The following is a 21,479-nucleotide window of genomic DNA, read 5'->3' on the forward strand; positions in this document are numbered from 1 at the left end:
TCTCCAACACCACAGTTCAAAAGCATCAATTCTTCGGCGCTCAGCTTTCTTCACAGTCCAACTCTCACATCCATACATGACCACAGGAAGAACCATAGCCTTGACTAGAAGTTCCAAACACAGAGAATAGTATAATAAACTCATGAACCCATCCTCCAACTTCAGCAGTCAGCTCATAGTCAGTCTTATTAAATCTGTACTGCCTCGGCTGCACCAGGTCTTAGTTGCAGCATGTGGAATCTTTAGTTGCGGCATGTGAACTCTTGAGTTTCAATGTGTGGGGTCTAGTTTCCTGACCAGGGATTGAACCTAGGCCACCTGCATTGGGAGTGCAGAGTCTTCGCCACTGAACCACCAGGGAAGTCCCTCTTTGGGTTATTTTAAAGTAAATCTCAGCATCATCACATTTCAACCATAAATACTTCAATATGTATTTCTAAAAGATTAGGACTCTTAAATATAACTACAGTACCATTACCACAGCAAAAAAAAAGTGACCAATATTTTCTTCCAGTCTGTAGGTTGTCTTTTCATTTTATTTATGGTTTCCTTTGCTATGCAAAAGCTTGTAAGTTTGAGTTGGTCCCATTTGTTTATTTTGCTTTTATTTCTATTGCCTTGGGAGACAGAAAACATTGGTGTGATTTATATCAGAGAATGTTTTGCCTGTGTTCTCTTCTAGGAGTTTTATGGTGTCATGTCTCATGTTTAAGTCTTTAAGCCACAAAATGGTGATATCATTCTTTCATCTACTATCTGGTATACTTATATAAAGAGAAACTTACCAGCTGTTCAATTAACACCAGGGACATTTTGTATTTACTAGTTCTCAAAAGAATGAGATAGTTCCTTAGCAAACTCCAACTGTAACCAGTGAGATTTGTTTGTTTTGAATATCTTTGGGAACCCATGGATTTTTAACATACTTTATGTTTTTATTCCATTGCAGTTATTATTGTTGAGACTCAAGTTGTCTTATCTTCAACCAGTTGTAGCCTGAATTCTTTGACAGGAAACAGAGGCCTTAGTCTTTAATAATCCAGTGGTCTTTCATAGCTTTCTTGCTTTCTGGATTTAGAGTCAGCCATTTCTCTAAGGAGCCCAATTCATCTTTGTGCTTTGGGGTGGGTTTTTTTCTCCCTCATAAGAAATTGCATTTTAACCATAATCTAGACACAAGGAATGCTACTGGATTGGTTATTACTTCTAAGTCTTTTTGATATCCAGAGCTAGGATTTTTTTTTTTTATGATAAATTCATTTTGAGCCTCATACTAGATATATCTGTTTCAAAACTAGGATGCCAAGGTTGTTTTGTTTTGTTTATGCTTTATAACAACTTTCTTGAGGTATAATTAAGGTACCATACTGTTTACTCATTTAAAGCATACAGGGCCTTTAGTATATTCACAGCTGTATCATAAAGCTCAATGAGTTTTCAAATGTTTCATTACTCTAAAAAGAAACCTCATATCCTTTAGCTGTCACCCCCTCAGTCCTGTTATTTCCCAGCCCTAGGCAATCACTGGTCTACTTTCTGTCACTATGGACTTGCCTGTTCTGGACATTTCATATACATGGAATCATACACTATATGGTCTCTTGTGTCTGACTTCTTAGCATGCTTTCTAGATTCACCATGTTGTAGCATGTATCATACTTCTTCCTTTTATGTCTGAATAATGTTCCATTATATGTCTGTACACGTTTTATTTGTCCCTTCACCTCTTGAGCGACACTGGATTGTTTTCACTTTTTGACTGTTACAAATAATGCTGCTCTGAGCATTTATGTGTAAGTTATTGGGTAGACAGGTTTTCACTTCTCTTGCCTATACACTTAGGAGTGAATTGTTGAAGCATATGGTAACTTTGGTGTTGGAGAAGACTCTTGAGAGTCCCTTGGACTGCAAGGAGATCCATCCAGTCCATCCTAAAGGAGATCAGTCCTGAGTATTCATTGGAAGGACTGATACTAAAGCTGAAACTCCAATACTTTGGCCACCTCATGTGAAGAGCTGACTCATTGGAAAAGACCCTGATGCTGGGAGGGATTGGGGGCAGGAGGAGAAGGGGACGACAGAGGATGAGATGGCTGGATGGCATCACTGACTCGATGGACATGAGTTTGAGTAAACTCCGGAAGTTGGTGATGCACAGGGAGGCCTGGTGTGCTGCGATTCATGGGGTCACAAAGAGTCGGACACGACTGAGCGACTGAACTGACTGACTGATGGTAACTTTGTGTTTGACCTTTTGAGAAACTGCCAGGCAGTTTTCCAAGAGACTTAACCATTTTGCATTTTCACCAGCAATGTATGAGCGTTCTCCCCTGTTTTCACATCCTTACTAACACTTGTCATTGTCTTTTTTATTATAACCATCTTAGTGGGTATGAAGTGGTATCTTATTGTGGTTTAGATTTGCCTTTTTCTAATGACTAGTGATATTGAGCATTTTTTTGTATGCTTCTTGGCCATTTGGATATCTTCTTTGGTGAAATGTCTAGTCAAGTCCTTCGCCCGTTTTTTAATCAAGTTCTCTGTTTTTTGTTGTTACTGAGTAGAAGGACTTCTTTAATTATTTTCAATTTTAGTCCTTTATCTGGTATATGATTTACAACTGTTTTCTCCTGATCTATAGGTTGTCTGTTTCGTCTTAATAGTGTTGTTTGATGCATAAAAGTTAATTTTGATGAAGTACTATTTATCTTCTACTGTTTATCTACTTTTTTTTCTTTTGTTGCCTGTGCTTTGGATATCATATCCAAGAAATCATTGCCAAACGCAGTGTCATAAAGTTTTCCCCCTATTCCTTCAAAAAGCTTGATAATTTTAACTGTTACATGTAGATCTTTGATTCAATTTTTTTGTATGGTGGGAAGTAAGAGTCTACTTTTTTTTTGTCATGTGGGATATCTAGTTTTCCCAGCACAAGGTTTTGAGATGACTGTCATTTCCCTATTGATTGGTCTTGTCATCCTTGTCAGAAATCATCTAACCATAGATGCAAGGGTTTATTTCTATGCTCTCTATTTCATTGGTCTGTATATCTTTCAAATGACTTTTTCAGAGTCACTTGTTGGGAGTTCCTTGGTGGTCTAGTGGTTAGAATTTGATGCTTTCACTGCCTTGGCCTATGTTCAGTCCCTGGGCAGAGTCCTGAGATCCCACAAGCCAGGTGGCGTGGCCCAAAAAAAAGTCACTTATTAGAGTTCTTTTTGTGTGGTTGTGCCATCAAGTGAATACTTTGTTTCATTTTATTTGTGATCTGTAGAGATGATATTATTATTTTTTGTTTTATGATTATATAAAATACAAGGTTCCAAAGTCAAACTTTCTAAATAAGGTATGTTCACAGAAATATAGCACCTATACCCTTCTGTTTCACTCCTTGCCTCCCTCCCATAGTAGGCAGCCTTCCTTTTTAGTTTTTTAAACAAAAGGAACAGATTCACCTTCCATCTTGAATTAATGGTAGCGCATTATACACACTTTTCTCTACCTTGCTTTTTTCACTTACTCATACATTCTAGAGATAACTCCTTAGGTCGAGCAGTGGTTGGTAGACTACCTGTTTTGTAATGATTCGACTGGAATACAGCGATGCCCATTTTTCATAATTGTCTGTGGCTGCTTCTTGTCTACAGTAGCAAAGTTGTGTAGTTGATACAGTAACCATATGAAGCCCATCCTAAGATATTCACTATCTCTTCATTTAAAAAGATTTTCTGACTCAGGATGCAATGTAATGGTTCAGCTTGGCTCATTCCTTGTTTCGCAGCTGCAGGGTGGCTCACTGGGTCAGTGTGCTAGAGGTGATTCAACCACTCGCCTTTGCAGACATTTGGGTTGTTTTCAGTCTTGTGCTATTACATGTAGTGCTGTAAATTCAAAATAAGATTTCCCTGAAAGACGCTGAAGACATCTTTAGTTTTTCCTCATTTTTCCTGTCCATCTCCAAGTGTCTTGAGAACAATAAAAGACAAGTGTCTGCAGAGTTGGTGTCCCTTTTTGCCCACTTAGTGACTATCTTCCAACACCCCCCCACCCCCTTTATTTTTGTCTGCTGGGGCTTGACATTTGGTGTGATTTTAAACTTTCTGCTTTCTGGGTAACTCACTTGTATAGATAGCCCAAGTAATCACAATCCAGGCCAGAGATGATGGAGCTATCTATTAAATCTCTTTCCACATTCCAGTCCTTTTTTTCAGAGATGAAAGATGTTTCAGTTTCTTATTGAGAAAACCTCAGTAAACATTTCCTTTTTTTTTTTTTTTTAAGCTGAGCTCCTCGCCAAGAAACAGCCATTAAAAACTAGTGAGGTGTACTCTGATGACGAGGAGGAGGAGGAGGATGACAAGTCCAGTGAAAAGTCAGACCGCTCATCCCGAACAACGTCATCCGACGAGGAAGAGGAGTAAGCTGTGCACATTTTGGTCTAGTAGTCCGGATGGGTGGGTTCTACGGGGAAAGGCTTAGTGTAGTTTCCAAATATCTCCTCCTGTTTGGTGACAAACTGTGGTCTGGTCAAGTACCCTGAATTGCTGAGCTGAGTTTGCGAGCACATCAGCCAAACCGGCTTCTGCCTTTGGCTCATAGGCTGCGCCCCTGAACATTTCATCAAGATTTGGCAGGTGGGAATTGCTTTCATGTCACCCTTGGATTAGCCAAGAGCTTCCCTTGGTTTTCTTTCTATGATAGTGGGTTATCTGGGCTGGCAGCCTCATTCGAGACAGTTCACAGTCCTGGTTAGGAACAGGATTGTAGTCCCACTTTCCTGTTGCTTCATGTATTTCTCCTGCTGTATGAAATCACATATACTTTGGTGAAGTTTTAAGAAGTTGGTATTTTTTATTTACCTTGATCTGTTAGTACAATGAACAGTTTGCCCAGCATCCTTTGTTCCTCACAGGAAAGAAGAGATCCCTCCAAAATCACAACCGGTCTCCTTACCAGAGGAATTGAATCGCGTTCGATTATCACGGCATAAGCTGGAACGTTGGTGTCATATGCCCTTCTTCGCTAAAACAGTCACAGGATGCTTTGTACGGATTGGCATCGGAAACCACAACAGCAAACCAGTTTACCGGGTTAGTATTTCTTTCCTTGGACAGTTGTAGGATGTTTTAAATATAATGATTCTTAGCTAAGAGTATGAACTGCTGAACAGACCTGTCACTTTTCTGCTAGCATTTGATGGGAAAATAGATTGCAGCTGAGATTTCATTAGATTAGCCACAATCTGAGGCAACCAGGGATCAAGCTGACCTGCTGCCAGGAAGAGTACTTGGAGCCCAAAAGTTTAGATTTAGAATGATTTTCTGTATCCTTCCATATAAAAGCAAGACAGGAGACATTTATGAAGTCTTTGTCAGGAGTTATGTAATCTGGAAGATTTATTAATTTGAAAAATAATGAAAAATTTCCACATTACATACTAAGTGACTTCTGGAACAGGGAGTTATATTGAGGTTTAAAAAGTAAACAAAACCTTCCAGCCTATTGAGATTATTTTGTGAGTTCCAGCTCTGCTTCTGTGGCCTGGATGACTAGAAAGAACACAGCTGGTTGGTTTGTTTTTTCTTTTCTTTTTTTGTTTGTTTTGTTCTGAGTTGTTTGATTTTAACCTGTGTTCACCCCCTTGTGTGAGGACCAGTGGCCATGCCACGTCCCAGAAACCTTGGCAACAGAAACAGACATCATGGTCTTCACATTTGATTGATAAAACTGACGTCTGAAAGCCAAGTGCACCCCCAATAAGGCAGAATTAAGTTAGAGGGGAATTTGCCAATGGGCCCCACCAAGCTAACTGCATCCTCACTTACTCTGGGCACAGGTGCTTTGCTGTCTGAGTCCTAAGCCTGAGGACGGTGCCCAGAACACCTTGAAGCTGTGGGGCTCCTCTCAGTTTAGTGTCACTCATCTGCACTCAGGCAGATGAAGCCAGAGGGTGGGGTGGAGGACTTCGAACGAGTGTGTTGTAACTGGTGTCTCTGTCCTCACTTAGGTTGCTGAGATCACGGGTGTTGTGGAAACCGCCAAAGTTTACCAGCTTGGTGGCACCAGAACAAACAAAGGGCTACAGCTACGGTAGGAGAGGTGCTTCCGTGGCCGATTCTGTTCCCACTGCAAACAGGCATGGCCTGCTAGGGCTGTTGTTTGCTCCCAGTGTTCTCTTTCTTATAATACTGTTTGTGTCCCCACCAGGGGCTTGGAGGGAAACTTGTGTTCCGCCTTTGCCTATAGGGAAGGTAGGAGGTAGCTGTCTCATAGGGGATGTTGAGTGCTGGAACACGTAGAAGGAAGACGATCACAAGACCCGCTCCTCCCAGGGTCCTGCAGGCGTTCCTCAGTGAGTGTGGGCAGGAGGCTTGCTTCTGGTCCTGGCTCCGTCAACAACTAACCTGATCTCTCACAAGCCAGGTCACCTTTTTGGATTTAGTTTGTGCCTCAGTAACTTGATATTGACTGAATGCTGGCTACGTGCCACAGTTGTAGGCATCAGGATAGAGGTGAGAACAAAATACACAAGTCCCTACCTGCTTGGAGCCTGAAAATTCTAAAGGCCCCATATGGGAAGGAATAGAAGTAGCTTGCCAGGTCACTACAGATAGTGGGTCACAGACACACCTCTGCCTTGGCCTTATTTGGCCTCTGTGGTCTCTCTGTTCTCTTCTCCCATTCCCATCATTTCTCCTGGACTGTTGAAAAGAGCCAGTTGGGTTAGGCAGTAGTCATGACATGCTAAGAGTGACTGTCCCTGTGAGGCAGGCACTGACTCACGTGGCTGGCACAGGGATCAGTAGAAAGGCAGTGTTCTTTCTCTCTAGGGATAGAACCTCCTTGTCATTCGGATACCTCCATAACATTTCATATTCTTGATGCCAGTTGACTGTGACCGATTTTATTGTAAATGGACTTCTGAAGCACTGGCTAAGTCTACTTGCTTCCAGTGCTCACACTGATGCTTAATCATGGCTGCTCTTTAGAACAGCCTGGAAGGTTTTTTGTTGTTGTTTGTGTTATTTCAGTGGCTGGTTCCTACTCCCAGAGATTCTAATTCAGTTGATCTAGAGTGCTGCCTTGCCATTGGAAGTTTTGTAAATCTTTGTAGATGATTCTAAAGGGTGGCCAAGATGGAGGCCCTTGGAGATAGGCAGTGTGGAGTCTGGAGGGATTGATCTGCTGGCGCTGCAGTCAACATGGCCCTTCCTGAAGCTGCTCTTTTTCATGCAGGCACGGCAGTGACCAGCGAGTGTTCCGCCTAGAGTTTGTCTCAAACCAAGAGTTCACTGAGAGCGAATTCATGAAGTGGAAAGAAGCGGTGAGTGAGTAGACAGCACTTCCCTAGCAGTTGTTCATGAAAATATTGACAGAGCCTCTTTCCCAAATTCTTTATTATAAACAACCCTTTTATTGCGTTTTGGTCCAGATGTTCTCTGCTGGCATGCAGTTGCCCACTCTAGATGAAATCAATAAGAAGGAATTATCTATTAAAGAAGCTCTTAATTATAAATTCAATGACCAGGACATTGAAGAGGTAAGAAACCTCGTATCCCAGAGTCTGGAGACTCATCAAGAGCCAAGTGTTAGAGAAGATCATGCCTGTCTTTTCTTTCCTGTATTTTGACATTTTTGGCTCTACCACTATTGCATGAGGAAGAGGGAATTCTGTTATTACTACCTTAGAATTTATAGTTCATCAGGATTTTCTTGTACACTGTCACTTGAAATCACAGCCTAACAAAGTAGATTCAGGGCTCAGGGATCTCTGTTCTTCTGCTAGGCTTGGTCCTTCAAGAGTTTCCTTTCTCCAAGACATTTTGGTAAAATGGTTTGATCTCTGTTCTCTTGGACAGAGGATAGCCTTACAGTACAAGGCCCTTGGGCTGCTGCTGTTTATTGGTGCATGTTCCTTTGCGCTAGCCAGGAAGACTCTCTGGGACCCTGGAAGCAGCATAGTACCCCTTGGAATGAACTCGCTCTGGGTGTGGGGCATGGCACTGCCATAGGAAGAGCAGCCCTCTTTTAACTATCTGCTTACCTCCACAATGGGCTCACCTGTCCTGCCTACAAAAGTAGTTTAGGAATACCTCACTGCTGGTGTCTCCTCTCTGGTACAGATTGTAAAAGAGAAAGAAAGATTCAGGAAAGCTCCACCCAACTATGCTATGAAGAAAACGCAGCTTCTGAAGGAAAAGGTGAGGACTTGTGTTGGAACTTCTTTCCCTGTCCTGCAAGGAGATACGGAAACCAGACTTGTTCATCCTCTGCCAAGTCAGTAGTGGCAGGATTGGGAGAAAATGCAGGGCTTGACTGTAAGCATCACAGATTTTCTTAGCATCTGGGCAGCATCCCTTGGCTGTTCTCCTTTCTCTCAGTGGAAGCTGATCTTGCCCGTTCCATTCTCCTCCCCTCCTCGTCACTTTAGTTTCACGTGTAATAAGATAGGCCCCAGGGCAGTATCAGCACTGGGCCCGAATAGACGAACGATACTGCGCAGCCCCACCATGGCAGGTGGCTTTCTATTCTTCATGTCAGGGTGGGGTGAGCCTTGTTAGGGTGAGTTAGCCAGGCGGGGCCTGGGTTCTGAGGTGTTTGTTTTTGCTATTCCTTCATACCTCCTGTCATTTGTTCATCATGTAAGATATTTTGCCTGTGTTGGAAGGAAGGGGACACTTGATACCGAGCTGGTCATAGCCAAAATCTCATGCATCTCTCTGTGTACAGGCCATGGCTGAGGACCTGGGGGATCAGGACAAGGCCAAACAAATCCAAGACCAGCTGAATGAGCTGGAGGAGCGAGCAGAGGCCTTGGACCGCCAGCGGACCAAGAACATATCTGCTATCAGGTGTGCTTCAGAGCCTGTTTTGATTGGGCTCCTATCCTTGGTCCACAGTTATCAGGCGAGCTGTGGCCTTGGACGTGCTGTGCTCCAGTGGCTCCACATATCTGGGGTCAGGCACCATGGTTCCCGCCCTCCTTTCACAGCCCACTGACTCATCCCTTTTCCTCACCCGCAGTTACATCAACCAGCGGAACCGGGAGTGGAACATTGTGGAGTCTGAGAAGGCCCTTGTGGTGAGTGAGACAGCTTGATCTAGATCACTAAGTGTAGTTTTAATTAATAAAACAACATGTAATCTTTTCTGTATCTCACCTGAGTATATTTTCTTTTAATTACTAAAGTAGCATGTACACAACACACACATAGTCTGTCTGTACACATACAACTGTGTAAGGCGTTATAATAAAAAGCAACAGTCTTCTGTGCTAACCCCTCCCCATCTTTAGATTCTATTCCACGCATATTTATTTTTATCAGTTTCCAATTTTTTTGTTGTTATTGCTCCCATAATCGGTTCTGGTGTTCTTGAAGGGAAAAGGCTAATAGACAGCCTTTGACTTTTTCAGGGCCTTGCAAAGACTGTTACTTATATGCATGCTTATGATAAATGAGAGGTGTGGGCGGGCAGGAGATAGAGTTCTGTAATACATGCTCTCTGTTTCAGGCTGAAAGTCACAACATGAAAAACCAACAGATGGATCCCTTTACCAGGCGACAGTGTAAACCTACCATCGTTTCTAATGTGAGTGCCTAAAGAGGACATATTTAGTCAGGACCTAGATTCTGGGACATAAATGAATTCCATTAGGAGATTAATAAGAAGTTAAAAATAATGTTGTCTTAGTGGGATTTGCTTGCCTCAAACACTTGGGTCTGGACGCTTCCTTTTTTATCTTACTGTAGGACATACGGGTAGTAAAAACCTGGCATGGACTTTAGAAACCTGTGGACTAAAGTGCGCTGCCAGGGCAGGTTCACCAGTGCAGCACAATGAGGAATGTGTAGGCTAGGTTGCCTGGCAAGGGCCTGGCTGGGCTGGACTTCAAAGCTTTTAACTGTCCCTTTTTGTAGCCTGGAGGAAAACCTCACTGGACTGCTGATGGGCCTACTGTAGTGCTTGTGTTAGTGGTGGTAGGTGGGATAGAAACTGGTGGTGGGACTGTGTGAGTGTTGAAGAGTCTCTAAAATAACTTCCTTGTTCTCTCAGTCCAGAGACCCAGCTGTTCAAGCTGCCATATTGGCCCAGCTGAACGCAAAATACGGTTCTGGAGTGTTACCAGATGCTCCAAAGGAAATGAACAAGGCAAGTATAACACTGAAGCTTGGCCACTGGCCTGTACACCAGAGCAGGCACTTCCTGGTTTGGGCTTGATTGTCTCCACCTGGAGGAACTTGGCATCCCACTTGCAGTCCTTTCTTCATCCTCATTATTTACAAATGTAATAAACAGCTACTGAATTTTGGTCAGATGACATAAGTTCTGAACCCAACACCACTACTTCATGAAACCCCTGACTGTGGCTTTAGGCAGCTGACCTCTAGCCTTCTAATCCACATTTTCTCCTATGTAAGGTAGGGTAATATATACCCTGCCTAACTCATAGGACAGTCAGGAGTAGATAATATGTAAGGATGAGACAGTTGTAAAAGTGAAAGCTCCGTGTAAACTGAAATGTTAAACCGAGAGAAACTGCCCATTTAGAAGCCATTTTCTGCCTTTTCCTGAGGAGCCCAAACTCCCAGAAATTCCGGAGATCTTGGGTCAGGGGGGATTTGCTGTCTTGAGCCTACCCTTTCTGCCCTCACCCACAGCCATGAACCTTCCCTTCCCCTCCTCTCAGGCTCAGAAATAAAACCTCTGTGGACTCTCCTGCCCTCCCTCTGAGAGAAGAAATCAGAAGAGTCTTTAATAGGAAGATCTAATGAACTTGAGCAGCAGTTTTTACCATTAGTGGTTGCTGCTTCTTTAAGTCTAGTTGCATTTATCCCTCTATAATTAGTTTTTCTCTTCCCATTGCAGGGTCAGGGAAAGGATAAAGATTTGAATTCTAAATCAGCCAGTGATCTCTCAGAAGACTTGTTCAAAGTACATGACTTTGACGTGAAGATTGATTTACAAGTCCCCAGCTCAGGTAGGTGAAGGTAGAGATTGGTCATGGCCAAGGACCAGGGTGGCTCCATGACTCTCAGCCAGCAAGGAGGCCTGCTTTTGGGAAAGAAATGGGGATGTCTAGTCACCTGTGTTTATGGAGGCCAGAGTAAGATAGGCTGCAGGTCCATCTTGAGAGGGAACAGGGACACTACCTGGAGGAGTGAAGCCCAAGACCGGGGGGCCTCAGATGCCGGTTTGCTCTTCTTTCCTGTAGAATCAAAGGCCTTGGCCATCACCTCCAAGGCTCCGCCGGCCAAGGATGGAGCTCCGAGGAGATCTCTGAACTTGGAAGACTACAAAAAACGACGAGGGCTTATCTGAGCACGCCCAGCCTGCTGCCTCTGACCCCGCATGCCCATCACAGTGTCCCACTTTTCCTCCTTTCCTCTGATTTGCCCTCACTGGGCTGGAGCAGCAGGAACTGGGAAGAGACTCTAAACTGCCAGTCATCTGTAATATAAACCATTTGCTGTATAGACTTCCCTGGTCTGCAACATCTCCACCGACCCCCCAGGACCCACTCAATGTGAACCTGGGCTCTCTTGGGCTTTATCCATGTCTTTAGATTTGTGTTTGCCTTTTTCTTTTTTTTTTTTTAAACCACAGTTCATTGGCCACTCTGCACGCATTCAGTATTACCGTGGAGCTGGGGTTCCTGCTGGAGCCCCCAGCAGCAGCACTGGGCAGCATCCTGTGCAGGATGGCCCTGGGCCCAACCATTGAACATTTGGCCCCCGGCCCTGGTGGGGGGTGGGGGCTGGGCACCCACAGTCCCGTCTCCTCTCTCTCATCTTTCTCTTCTTCCAATCTTGTGGAAGAAGGGTTTTGAAAACCCAGTTTAATTTCCAAAAAGTGTACATTTGTGGGGAGGGAGGGGGTCTATTTGAGAGAGAGTGTGTATGTGTGTATGTGTCTGTAAGTGTGTGGATTTTTTTATCATTTTTTTAAAATGCAGTACTCTTTGTATCTGTCTGTCATGGGGCTATAGCTGTTTCAGATTTTTTTCAGCTGTACTTGAGCATCTGAAACTGCAAGAAAGAAACTCATTAAATGTGATTCTTCTTACTAAACAGTCCTGACTGCTGTAGCTGTGTAACTTCTCCCCCACCTCCTCTTTCCCATCACCCTCCCACCTCGGAGAAATCTCCCCAGTTTGGCCCCTGCCCTGTCAGCTGTGTCCTGGCAGGTGGGAGGGAAGCCCATGGCTAGGTACTAGGGAGGTACAGGTGTCTTGCTCAGCCCATGTGTTCAGCCCACAGCTTCTTGGCTGAATGTAGAGTGTGTCTTTTCCCCGCCCCATGTACTTGTCTCTTCCTAGTGATTCTGTTTTGCCGTTTCAGCAAGAATAATATTTTGTTCTGTTTTTTAAGAGAAAGTATTCAACATGAATGTGGAGAGAACGAACACAAAGATATAGGTTGCAGATGTTACAAGCATGTGCAGTTCTGTGTGTGTGTATACATATATATGGTAAGCATATATATTGTTGTGCAGCTAGGGTGAAGCCAGCAAAGAAGTATGTATGTCTTTATAAAATGTTTGCAAAGAGATAAGCTGACTGCTTGATAATCATTCTCAGGTGTAAAGCTCCAAGTGTAAATAAAAGTGGCATTTAACAAATCTTTTCAGAACAAAGTACAGCTGACTATATAAAACAAGAACTAAGCTAAAGGAAACAGCTGAGAGCTGCTGATTCCCACAAGAGGGAGAGGAATCTCAAAGCCCTGCCTTGTATCTCTTCACCGTACTTTCTATAAGAAAGTGGGATGATGGGAAATCATGGATTAAGTTGTATTTAAACAAAAAGGAACTTGGTAACTCTTTTGGGTTTAGTAGAGCCTCAGTGTTGCTTTAACTTAGTTTACACTTTTTTTATTTAAAAAAAAAAAAGCAGCAATCAATGTTTTTTTTAAAAGAATTGTGACTGTAAAATGGATAAATGACTGTAACACAGCTATATGGTGGCTGTGACAGTTCAGTTGGGCAAAGGAGTGGTGGTGGACTCATTAAAATCATATATACTTGAATAGTCCATTGACCAAAACTCTTTATAGACTGTTGTGTAAATGTGGAATCACAGACTGTTAAACATTGCCTGGACTCCAGAAGAGTCCTGGAGGCTGCTGGGACCTCTCATATCATGACAAACTCGGACTTTTTCTTTCTTGTTTTAAAAGACACGAAATGATAGAATCCATATAATTTGCTGGAGACATTCTGATCCACCATATAGATCTGTATTTAGTATCATTTGGATTTGGAGAAGTGTCGGTTACATTATGGCTGTGTAATAAAGTTTTTATTAAAACTGCATCACACTGTAGCCACTGTGCCACTACCTCCCCACACGCAGCTGCTGAAACTTTCATTCTGAGACTCCAGAAACAGCAGGGAGCAGAGCCAACCAAAGAAGACCGACAGTTAACTTCTCACCTGAGTAGCCCATTTTGGTGATTGGAATCAAGACTGAGGACTTGTCTGCAGTCTCAACTGAGGCAGGGCCTCTGAACTGAGATCTTGACCAGGCATAATACATGGGCTTTATCCCACCAGCGGAGCTGCTTGGAGGTTCGAGGTGCCGCTTGTGCTGGGGAAGGCAGCAGGGGCCCACTGCTCCACCCCCACCCCACCCCCCAGGTGGTTTCAGTGTTGAAGGGTGTGGCACCTAAAACTGCTTTATACATTTTTCACTTCCTTCCAAGAAGCAAAAAGGCCAATGTCCGTATGCCGAGCTCATGATGTATAGAGGTCTGTTTGTCTGTCTTGCTTCTGACAGGTGCAGGGAAAGTCTTCCTGCCTACAGCTTTCCTTCAAAGAGAATGCTTTTGTTTTGTTTCTGTGAAGTCCTGACCTGTCACTCAAACTGTACAGATATTTGTAAATAAACTTTATGCCCTGTTTTAACAAGGGAGTCAGATTTAGTCCAAAGACTGCATCCTGAGTGGCAACTCTCGAAGTTATGTTTTAAAAGTCCAGGAGAGCCTCTCTCACTTGATTTCCCTCCCTCCCCCTACTCTTAGCCCTGAACCACCCCCACCCCCAAGTGAAAGTGGCTGCTGTTAACTCTTCAGCTACCCAGTTCCCCAGAAGCCTCTCTGAGACATTGGTTGCCTAGAGCCAAGGCAACCTCCAACTGGCCTAGTTTACTTCCTACGTTGGGAGATACCAACAAGCTCTAACAGAACCAGGTAGGACCCTGATACACTGCCTAACCCTAGTGAGAGTGTCGCCCTCCTACAGCTTTCAGTTGGCTGAGGTATAATTTCTTTGTTAATTTGTTTTCTGCCTGTCGTGAGCATGAAGGGGGACCCAGGGCTTGTGAGTATGGCTCTGGAATACTGATATCCTTCCCTTAGGGCCCCAGCTGGGACATCTGTAAGGCTCCCTGCCCTCACTACATGAGGCTGTGTCTCAAACCTTTCTAGACCTGGGAAGGTAGCGGGTGGCAAACGCAATGGTACAAGCCCAGTCCAGGCCTGCCTTTGATGTTGGGAGCCCTGGGGCTCACCTAGCAACTGCATCTAAGGAGGTTTTCTTAAACTCCCTATCACACCAGCCACCTGATTGTTGGAAGCAGGGGGCTCCTGGGCCCTAGAGAGCAGAGATTATAGTCCAGCCTAGAGGACAGCCTTGTCTAGTTATTTCCCAGGGTTCTCTGCTGTGAGGCAGCCACTGGCTGTGACTGCCTTGGGTGGAGGAATGCAAAGGGGAGAGGGGTGCAGGGTCTATTGGCTATCTCATGGTAGTGGCGTTCAGGAATGGGGAAGTCACAGGCCTCCAGCTCAGATACTTTCATGTGACTTACCTGACTAAAGTGGGCAGCTGAACTGCTTTGGGGAGGAGAGGTTTGGAGGGAGCAGCAGCACTAGGGGGTGAGGGCAGAGGGGCAGTCTGCCTTCCCTGTAGGGTTCCCCAGGCTGGCCCCTAGGGCCAGTTTCTTGGCCCAGAATAGGGGCTTAGCCAGTGCAGCACAGGCATATTGAGGGCTTCCAGATTACGCTTTGGACTTGAGGGAGAGTCTAAAAGCCACAAGGTAAGTGGGCTCAGTGCAGCGTTCATGCCCCAGCTCCATCACTTAACTACCTAGGGCTGAAGCTGGTTAACTCTTCTAAGCCCATTCCCCATCTTTAACATAAAATCTATCTGGAGCCTGTTCACGATTAAGTGTTCCTTTTCCCAGTAAAGGTTCGATAAGTGCTGTTGTCAGAGAGGCCATTAGGCCTCACAGGAGAGACTTGGAGCAGAGTGGAGGGGGGGGGGTGGAAGGGGCAGTGTGATGGAATGGGTCAGAAGCCACAGAATAGCCCCAGTGTCAGCGGAGGGCATGAAGCTCCAGAAGCTGGAGCACTTGGCCCAGAGACTCAGCTGGCTCCCACCTAGGAGTGTGTGTGTGTGTGTGTGCGTGTGTGCACTTGGCCCAGAGACGCAGCTGGCTCCCACCTAGGAGAGTGTGTGTGTGTGTGTGTGTGCACTTGGCCCAGAGACTTAGCTGGCTCCCACCTAGGAGTGTGTGTGTGTGTGTGTGTGCACTTGGCCCAGAGACTCAGCTAGCTCCCACCTAGGAGTGTGTGTGTGTGTGTGTGTTGAAGGGTGGGAGGAAGGTCTAGAAACTCTGTCTCCCTATGGAGGTTCCAATGATCACTGGGGCTGGCCAGGAGAACTGTCCAGAGAAGGACAGCTGCCTTTTGGTCCCAACTTGCTGCTGCTATTTATCCTCTGCAGCCCCAACACACACCACACACCCTCTTTACTGATGGTCGCTCTGAAAGCATCCTCCTGCTCCCAGCCCTCACTGGCTCCGGAGGCCTCCACCTCACCACTGCCCCAGGGGACTCAGAAAGACTGTGAAGCCTCACCTCCCCAACACCACAGAGAGTAATTAAAACACAAAAACCGTGTCAAACTGGAAAATGAGTGTAAAGAAGTTCAACCAAGTTCCAATCTGTTTCATGATGACTTAATAGCATCTTCAGAATATCACTTTTTGTCTCTTTTAGCTGTCCATGACCCTGCATTTTCCCCAGTGGTTCAACGGTCTGCCTGCAATGCAGTACATGCGGGTTCGTTTCTGGGACGGGAAGGTCCCCTGGAGAAGGAAATGGCAACCCACTCCAGTACTCTTACCTGGAGAATCCCATAGACAGAGGAGCCTGGTGGGCTACAGTCCATGAGGTCACAAAGAGGCAGACACAACTGAATGGACTTCGCAGGCGCAAACGTACGACCCTCTGTCGCTAAATTCATGCGGGAACACATCTTGCTCAGTCATCAACACATCCACCTCTCCTGAAGCACAAGTCTATCCCCATCGATTTTTCCCTGGAGAACTACTCTTCAGGTCAAAGACTCTACGCTCAAAGGTCACCTCCTCCAGGAAACCTTCCCTGATTGCCCCTTCCCGCTCCGGTTTGGGAGCACCTAGGCTTCCCTAGGGCGGCACACACCACGCTGTAGTACTGTTATCTGTGAGTCTCCACCTCCACCCTGGGACCTAGTTAATGCCCAATAAACGCAGTGGAGGAAAGGGGGGCGAGACCAGCTGACTGCGTTCTGGGATTTCTGACCCCACCACTCCCCTCTATCGTGTCCCCGGACCGCAGCGCACGCAGGAAGGAGATGCGGCGGTGCTACGCCGCCTGCAGTGGACGCCCAAGCTGTCCGTCGTAGGGGTTCAACCTGAGTCCGCGAGTAAAACGGCCGTGGCAGATGGGAGCTGTCCCCTCACGGCCCCGACGAGTCAACAGCTTCGGCCTCTGTTCGCCCACTCGCGACCTCACTGACCTTGGAGTCCAGGTCCGAGTGCCCCACGGGGCGATGATCACACTGCCTGCACGTGCATGCGCTCGCCATGCACGTCTCCAACCGTGGACCCCAGCCGGGCGCGCGCCCGGGCAGCTTCTCCACACCCGCCCCGCACCCGCCGTTGGGAGCTGGGGCCTCAGATTACTCCGTGCTCCTGGCGGGTTGCGTGAGGCGCCCGACTGATGCCAAGGAGGAGCAAGCATCAGTTCCACGGACCTGAGGCCTGCGCGCTGCTTCCTAGTGGCTCCTGTTTCCACCTGGCCACTGGAGGCTCTCTGCGCACCCCGGGTGGAGGTCACGCTGGCAGGGAGAGATCACTAATATAATTAGGGGATGCGCCCACCTGGGGCGGGGAAAGATCTGGAGGTACCCTAGTAGGGATGTGGGGGACAGAAAGACTGCATCCCTGACCTCAGACACTACCAGTCCCCTCTGCCTCCCCTTGGCCACTGGCAGAGATTCTGAGGGTTCTGAGTTTTAGAGAGAGGGAGGAGGGGGAACCACAGGAACACAGGCTCCTGGGAGGGATGGGAAACCTTGTTTCTGAAGTGTGTCAGGAGAGAAAATGTTCTTACTGAGCATACACAGGTGTGGTGACACATTTTGACTGTTTTGGAGGAGGGTGATGCAGAGGGTGGCGGGTCAGTGAATGCTGCTAGGTCCCAAGTTTTATCAGAAGATATTCCCAGGATATTTCCACAAATTGTATTAATTATAGGGTCAGAGATTGCATGGGGAGGAGGAGAAACCCAGAGGCAAGGAAAAGGGTCTGGGGTTGTCAAGTGAAGATGGTTGTTCACTCCTCTTTCCAGGAGGAAGGAGAACACCAATTCTTCCCCATTTGCAATAACCCTGGCTCTGGCAAAACCTTCAGCACTGTCTCTACCATGCTCTGGGCAGAAAAGGGCTTCAGACTGACCAGGGTAGGAGAATGAATGGTTTGCAGGAAGCAGTTGAAAACCAAGGTCTCACTGAAAGTTCCTTGGAAACAGTAAATACAGCTTTTTAGCATCCTGGGGCCTGTTTTCTTTCTTTTCTATTTTAAAACTGCACCGTGTGGCATGTGGGGATCATAGTTCCCCAACCACAGATGGAACCCACGCCCCCTGCATTAGAAGCACAGAATCTCCTGGGGCCGTTTTCTGTTGTGTCCTTTCTCATTTCCTTCCTTCAAAAGACAATGTAAAATGATGTGCCACCACCCCTAGTAAGGGATCATTCCTGCATCCCTTTCACCTACCACAATGCCTTGTCCATAGCAGCTGCTTAATGAAAGTTAATTTGCTCTATAAATGACAAATGAGTCATAGGTCACAGAATATTGGAATCTTGGGGTTAGAAACTCTCTTGGAGGACACTAAGCCTCACAGAGCATGTCTGGGAGTTGTTGACTTGAATGAGAACCTGTACCACCTGGCCTAAAGGAAAATATGCCACCATCACCTTCCCAACATATACACACACACTCACACACTCACACACATCTCATGGAAGCTCAGCTCTTGCTGGAAAGGCTTTCAAAACAACAGGTGGGGGCTTCCCTGATGGCTCAGTCCTAAAGAATCTGCCTGCCAGTGCAGGAGACATGAGTTCAACCCCTGGTCTGGGATGATCCCACATGCCAAGTGGTAACTGAGCCTGTGTGCCACCACTACTGAGCCTGTGCTCTGGAGCCCAGGGGCCATAACTACTGAGCCCAAGTGCTGCAACTACTGAAGCCCTGTGCCCTAGAACCCACGCTCCACAAGACAAGTCACTGCAATGAGAAGCCTGCACACCACAACAAAGAGTAGCTCCTGCTTGTTGCAAACAGAAAAAGCCTGTGTGCAGCAAATCCAAATAAAGTTAAAAAAAAAAACAGGTGGCCCACTCATCCTCTCTCTCCAAGGCGAGAGCCCCTGCCCGGGGGTCTTGGGAAGCAGAAACTGGCATAGAGATGGTGAGTAGTGACCTTGCTCCTGCCCCTGGGGCCAATGGTCCTGTACTGTGAGTTGCATAAGAGGCACAGAGCTAAGTGAGGCAGGCTAAGGAATAAACCAGAAACCTCTCACTCAATCTCTATGCATCTAGGGTATAGGAGGATCCCTGAACAAAGAAGCCCCAAGAAGAAGGATCAGTTCTCTTCTCAGACATGTAGCTGACCTTGTGGATAAGGCAGAGGGATTCTCAAGGCCAATCTCAGATCAGCCACCTAATGACCATCAAAACCTTGAAACAATCTTCTTGTCCCCCGCACATCCATTTTTTGCATCATACAAGAGGCCATTCCTACGCCTATATTGTAGTCAGACTGACCTTCTCCACACCCCTCTAACTCACATCCATCTACTCAGCTTCAAAGACTGTGAAAACTGAGGCAAAAAACAGAATTCCAGCATTTGAAAGGTCATTCCTGGCTCAACTAGGAGGACATGAGGACCCTTTGACCTTGTCCCACAGCTGTATTGGGACCCCTCCGCCCTGCCCCAGGATTGTGCCTATGTTTTCTGCCTGTGGTAGGTGGAGGCAGACTCTGCCTTCACTGGATAAGGATCTAGGGACTGAACTACAAGATGTTAAGAAACTGAGCATAGCACAAGAATAGAAGTTAGGGCACACTCCACCACCTAACTGTGTGGCCTTGCACAAGCGCCTTAACCTCCTTGGCTGAATTATTTAACCTCTTTGTTACTTCTGCTGTATTGTGAGGATGGTAGAGGCATATAAATGTACTTCCCACTTGAAAATCTATGAAATTAACTCATTTTAATACCCATTCCAAGGTTTGTCCTTACCTTTCCAGGGAGGAAGGCCTGAGCAGGTATGGCAAAGAGCTCTTCTTTGGTGGCCTGGCTTGGGCAAGTTCCTGATACAAGAAAAAGGAATTGCCCTGAGTTTCCTCATGGCAGTCAGGATGACACGGGCTCCCAGCCTGCTCGTGCCTCCAACATTGCCCATCCATTGGGCAGGTGTGAGCTGCATATTCCCTCTTCTCACTTCCCTTCCCGCCTTTCCAGTTCTAACAGGTCCTTGTTGGCTCTCTTCACTCTGGTTTTGCCCCCAGTCCCCTCTCTGAGGGTACTACCTTCCCAGCTCCTCTCTAACCAGGGGAGCTCGGAGGGAAAGAAATGAGTGCAGGAGACATAGGTGTCTCTGGTCCTTCAAGCCCTCAAGTACACCCCTTACACAAACACTCAGGCTCCTCCAAACCTCTGTGCCCCAGAGAAGGTAGCCATGTGGCTTCCCAGGTTCTCCACAGAGGAGTATTCAGACTCCTGTATTTCCTCCTTTCTCTTACTCCTTCATTTCTTCGGTTTTTCTTCCCTCCTCCCACTCTTTCTTCCACTCAATCTTTCTTCCCTAGGGATTTTCCCTTTTCTTCTTTGCTGAAGGCACCCACTGTCTCTCCTCCTGGGCCATTCTCGAATTCTGGATGAAGGGAGATAAGGAAAGGAGATAAGAGTTCCTTTCTGTCTTCATCAGCTCAGAGGCCATCCTTCAGAGGGCTGTATCCCCACAGGTCCCCCAGTAATCTCTAGGCATCAGAATCCCCAGTGAGGGATTCTCTCTCATGGCATTTGGAGAAAAAATAGGAAATGTTGTGAAATGCTGAGTTCTACACAAAGCAGCCTTTGCAGCTCAGTTGACCACTAACATGCAAAGTGGCCAAAGACCTACCACAACGATGCTACTGAGGAGCACGCTGTGGTGTATGAGATCCTTCTCCAACACCAGCACTTTCTTCCCAGTTTCACAGCCACAACTCTGTGGGTCAGGTGAAGTTTACCTCCATCTACAAGTAAGAAAATGGACTTAGAACGGTGACTAGACTGCTTAAAATCACATCTGGAGTGTGGTGAACTTGACGCTGGCTCTTTGTCCCACCCACACTAAAATTATTCTTACCATTTCGAGATATCACATCTTTCATTTTATTCTCACAGCAATCCTGTGAGGCGGACAACAACCCTGTCAAGAAAAATCAGTTCAAGGAGGAGGAATGACTTATTTCCAGCCCCACAGTAACTCCAAGCCCTGAACTCCAAAAGGAAAGGAGGAAGAAGGGCTCGCCACCCCCACCCCAGCCTCCTCCAGGCAGCAGCCTGGGATGCTGGCCGGGTCTCTGCCGGGAAAACTTGGAGAGATCGAGGCCCCGCCCCCTGACCTTGTACTCTGCCAGCCTCGGGGATAGGGAGTGGGGAAAGCCTCAGCTAGTTCCCAAGACACAGTCCCCACTTGGGCACACGCCCTGGGTTGAGGCTTCCTGGGGAAGCCGAAGGCCTAGAACTCGCGCCGAAGAAGGGGGAAAAGCCCCCGAGACCTGGACGCCTTAGCCCAGAATGGGTGGAACGAGGAAAGGAGCCCGAGGGGACCGGGTGAGAGAGCGAAAGCTGGAGCAGCTCCACCCCCGCGGGGTCAGGGCCCTTGGAATTGCCCTGGAGGAATTCCTGGAGGAATCCCTGCGGAGTTGGGGTGTCGAGCGCGGCGTGGGGCGGAGCAATCCTTCCGGCCTTCCCGAGCGAAGGTGGGCACTGAGAGGCAGCGAAGGCCAGGCCCGGGTTTTCTGTATATCCAGGAGGCCTGGGCTTCCCGACCACCCCCGGAGCAACAGGGAGCCTTCCCGGCTGGGCAGGAGCCCAGGAAGGCCCGCGCTTTCTCTGAAAGTGAAAGGAGTGGGCGGGGGGCGCGGCCGAGGT

The 21,479-nt window shown here is 46.8% G+C and overlaps 1 protein-coding gene across 1 annotated transcript in view; it reads left to right on the forward strand.

Annotated features, from left to right (window-relative positions):
• The window catches only part of RTF1 (Rtf1, Paf1/RNA polymerase II complex component, homolog (S. cerevisiae)), a 49,976-nt gene extending 36,071 nt beyond the window's left edge, over positions 1-13,905 (forward strand). The window contains exons 9-20 of the mRNA XM_010848053.1: positions 4,282-4,417; positions 4,913-5,090; positions 6,008-6,090; positions 7,237-7,324; positions 7,433-7,540; positions 8,124-8,201; positions 8,731-8,852; positions 9,025-9,082; positions 9,514-9,591; positions 10,057-10,152; positions 10,870-10,981; positions 11,216-13,905. Coding sequence (XP_010846355.1) covers positions 4,282-4,417; positions 4,913-5,090; positions 6,008-6,090; positions 7,237-7,324; positions 7,433-7,540; positions 8,124-8,201; positions 8,731-8,852; positions 9,025-9,082; positions 9,514-9,591; positions 10,057-10,152; positions 10,870-10,981; positions 11,216-11,322 — 1,244 coding nt within the window. The 3' untranslated portion in view covers positions 11,323-13,905. The remainder of the gene's footprint in view (positions 1-4,281; positions 4,418-4,912; positions 5,091-6,007; positions 6,091-7,236; positions 7,325-7,432; positions 7,541-8,123; positions 8,202-8,730; positions 8,853-9,024; positions 9,083-9,513; positions 9,592-10,056; positions 10,153-10,869; positions 10,982-11,215) is intronic.
• The last annotated feature ends 7,574 nt before the right edge of the window (positions 13,906-21,479 follow it).

The sequence above is a fragment of the Bison bison genome, unplaced genomic scaffold (genome assembly GCF_000754665.1).
Source record: "Bison bison bison isolate TAMUID 2011002044 unplaced genomic scaffold, Bison_UMD1.0 scf7180017864259, whole genome shotgun sequence".
NCBI lineage: Eukaryota > Metazoa > Chordata > Mammalia > Artiodactyla > Bovidae > Bison > Bison bison.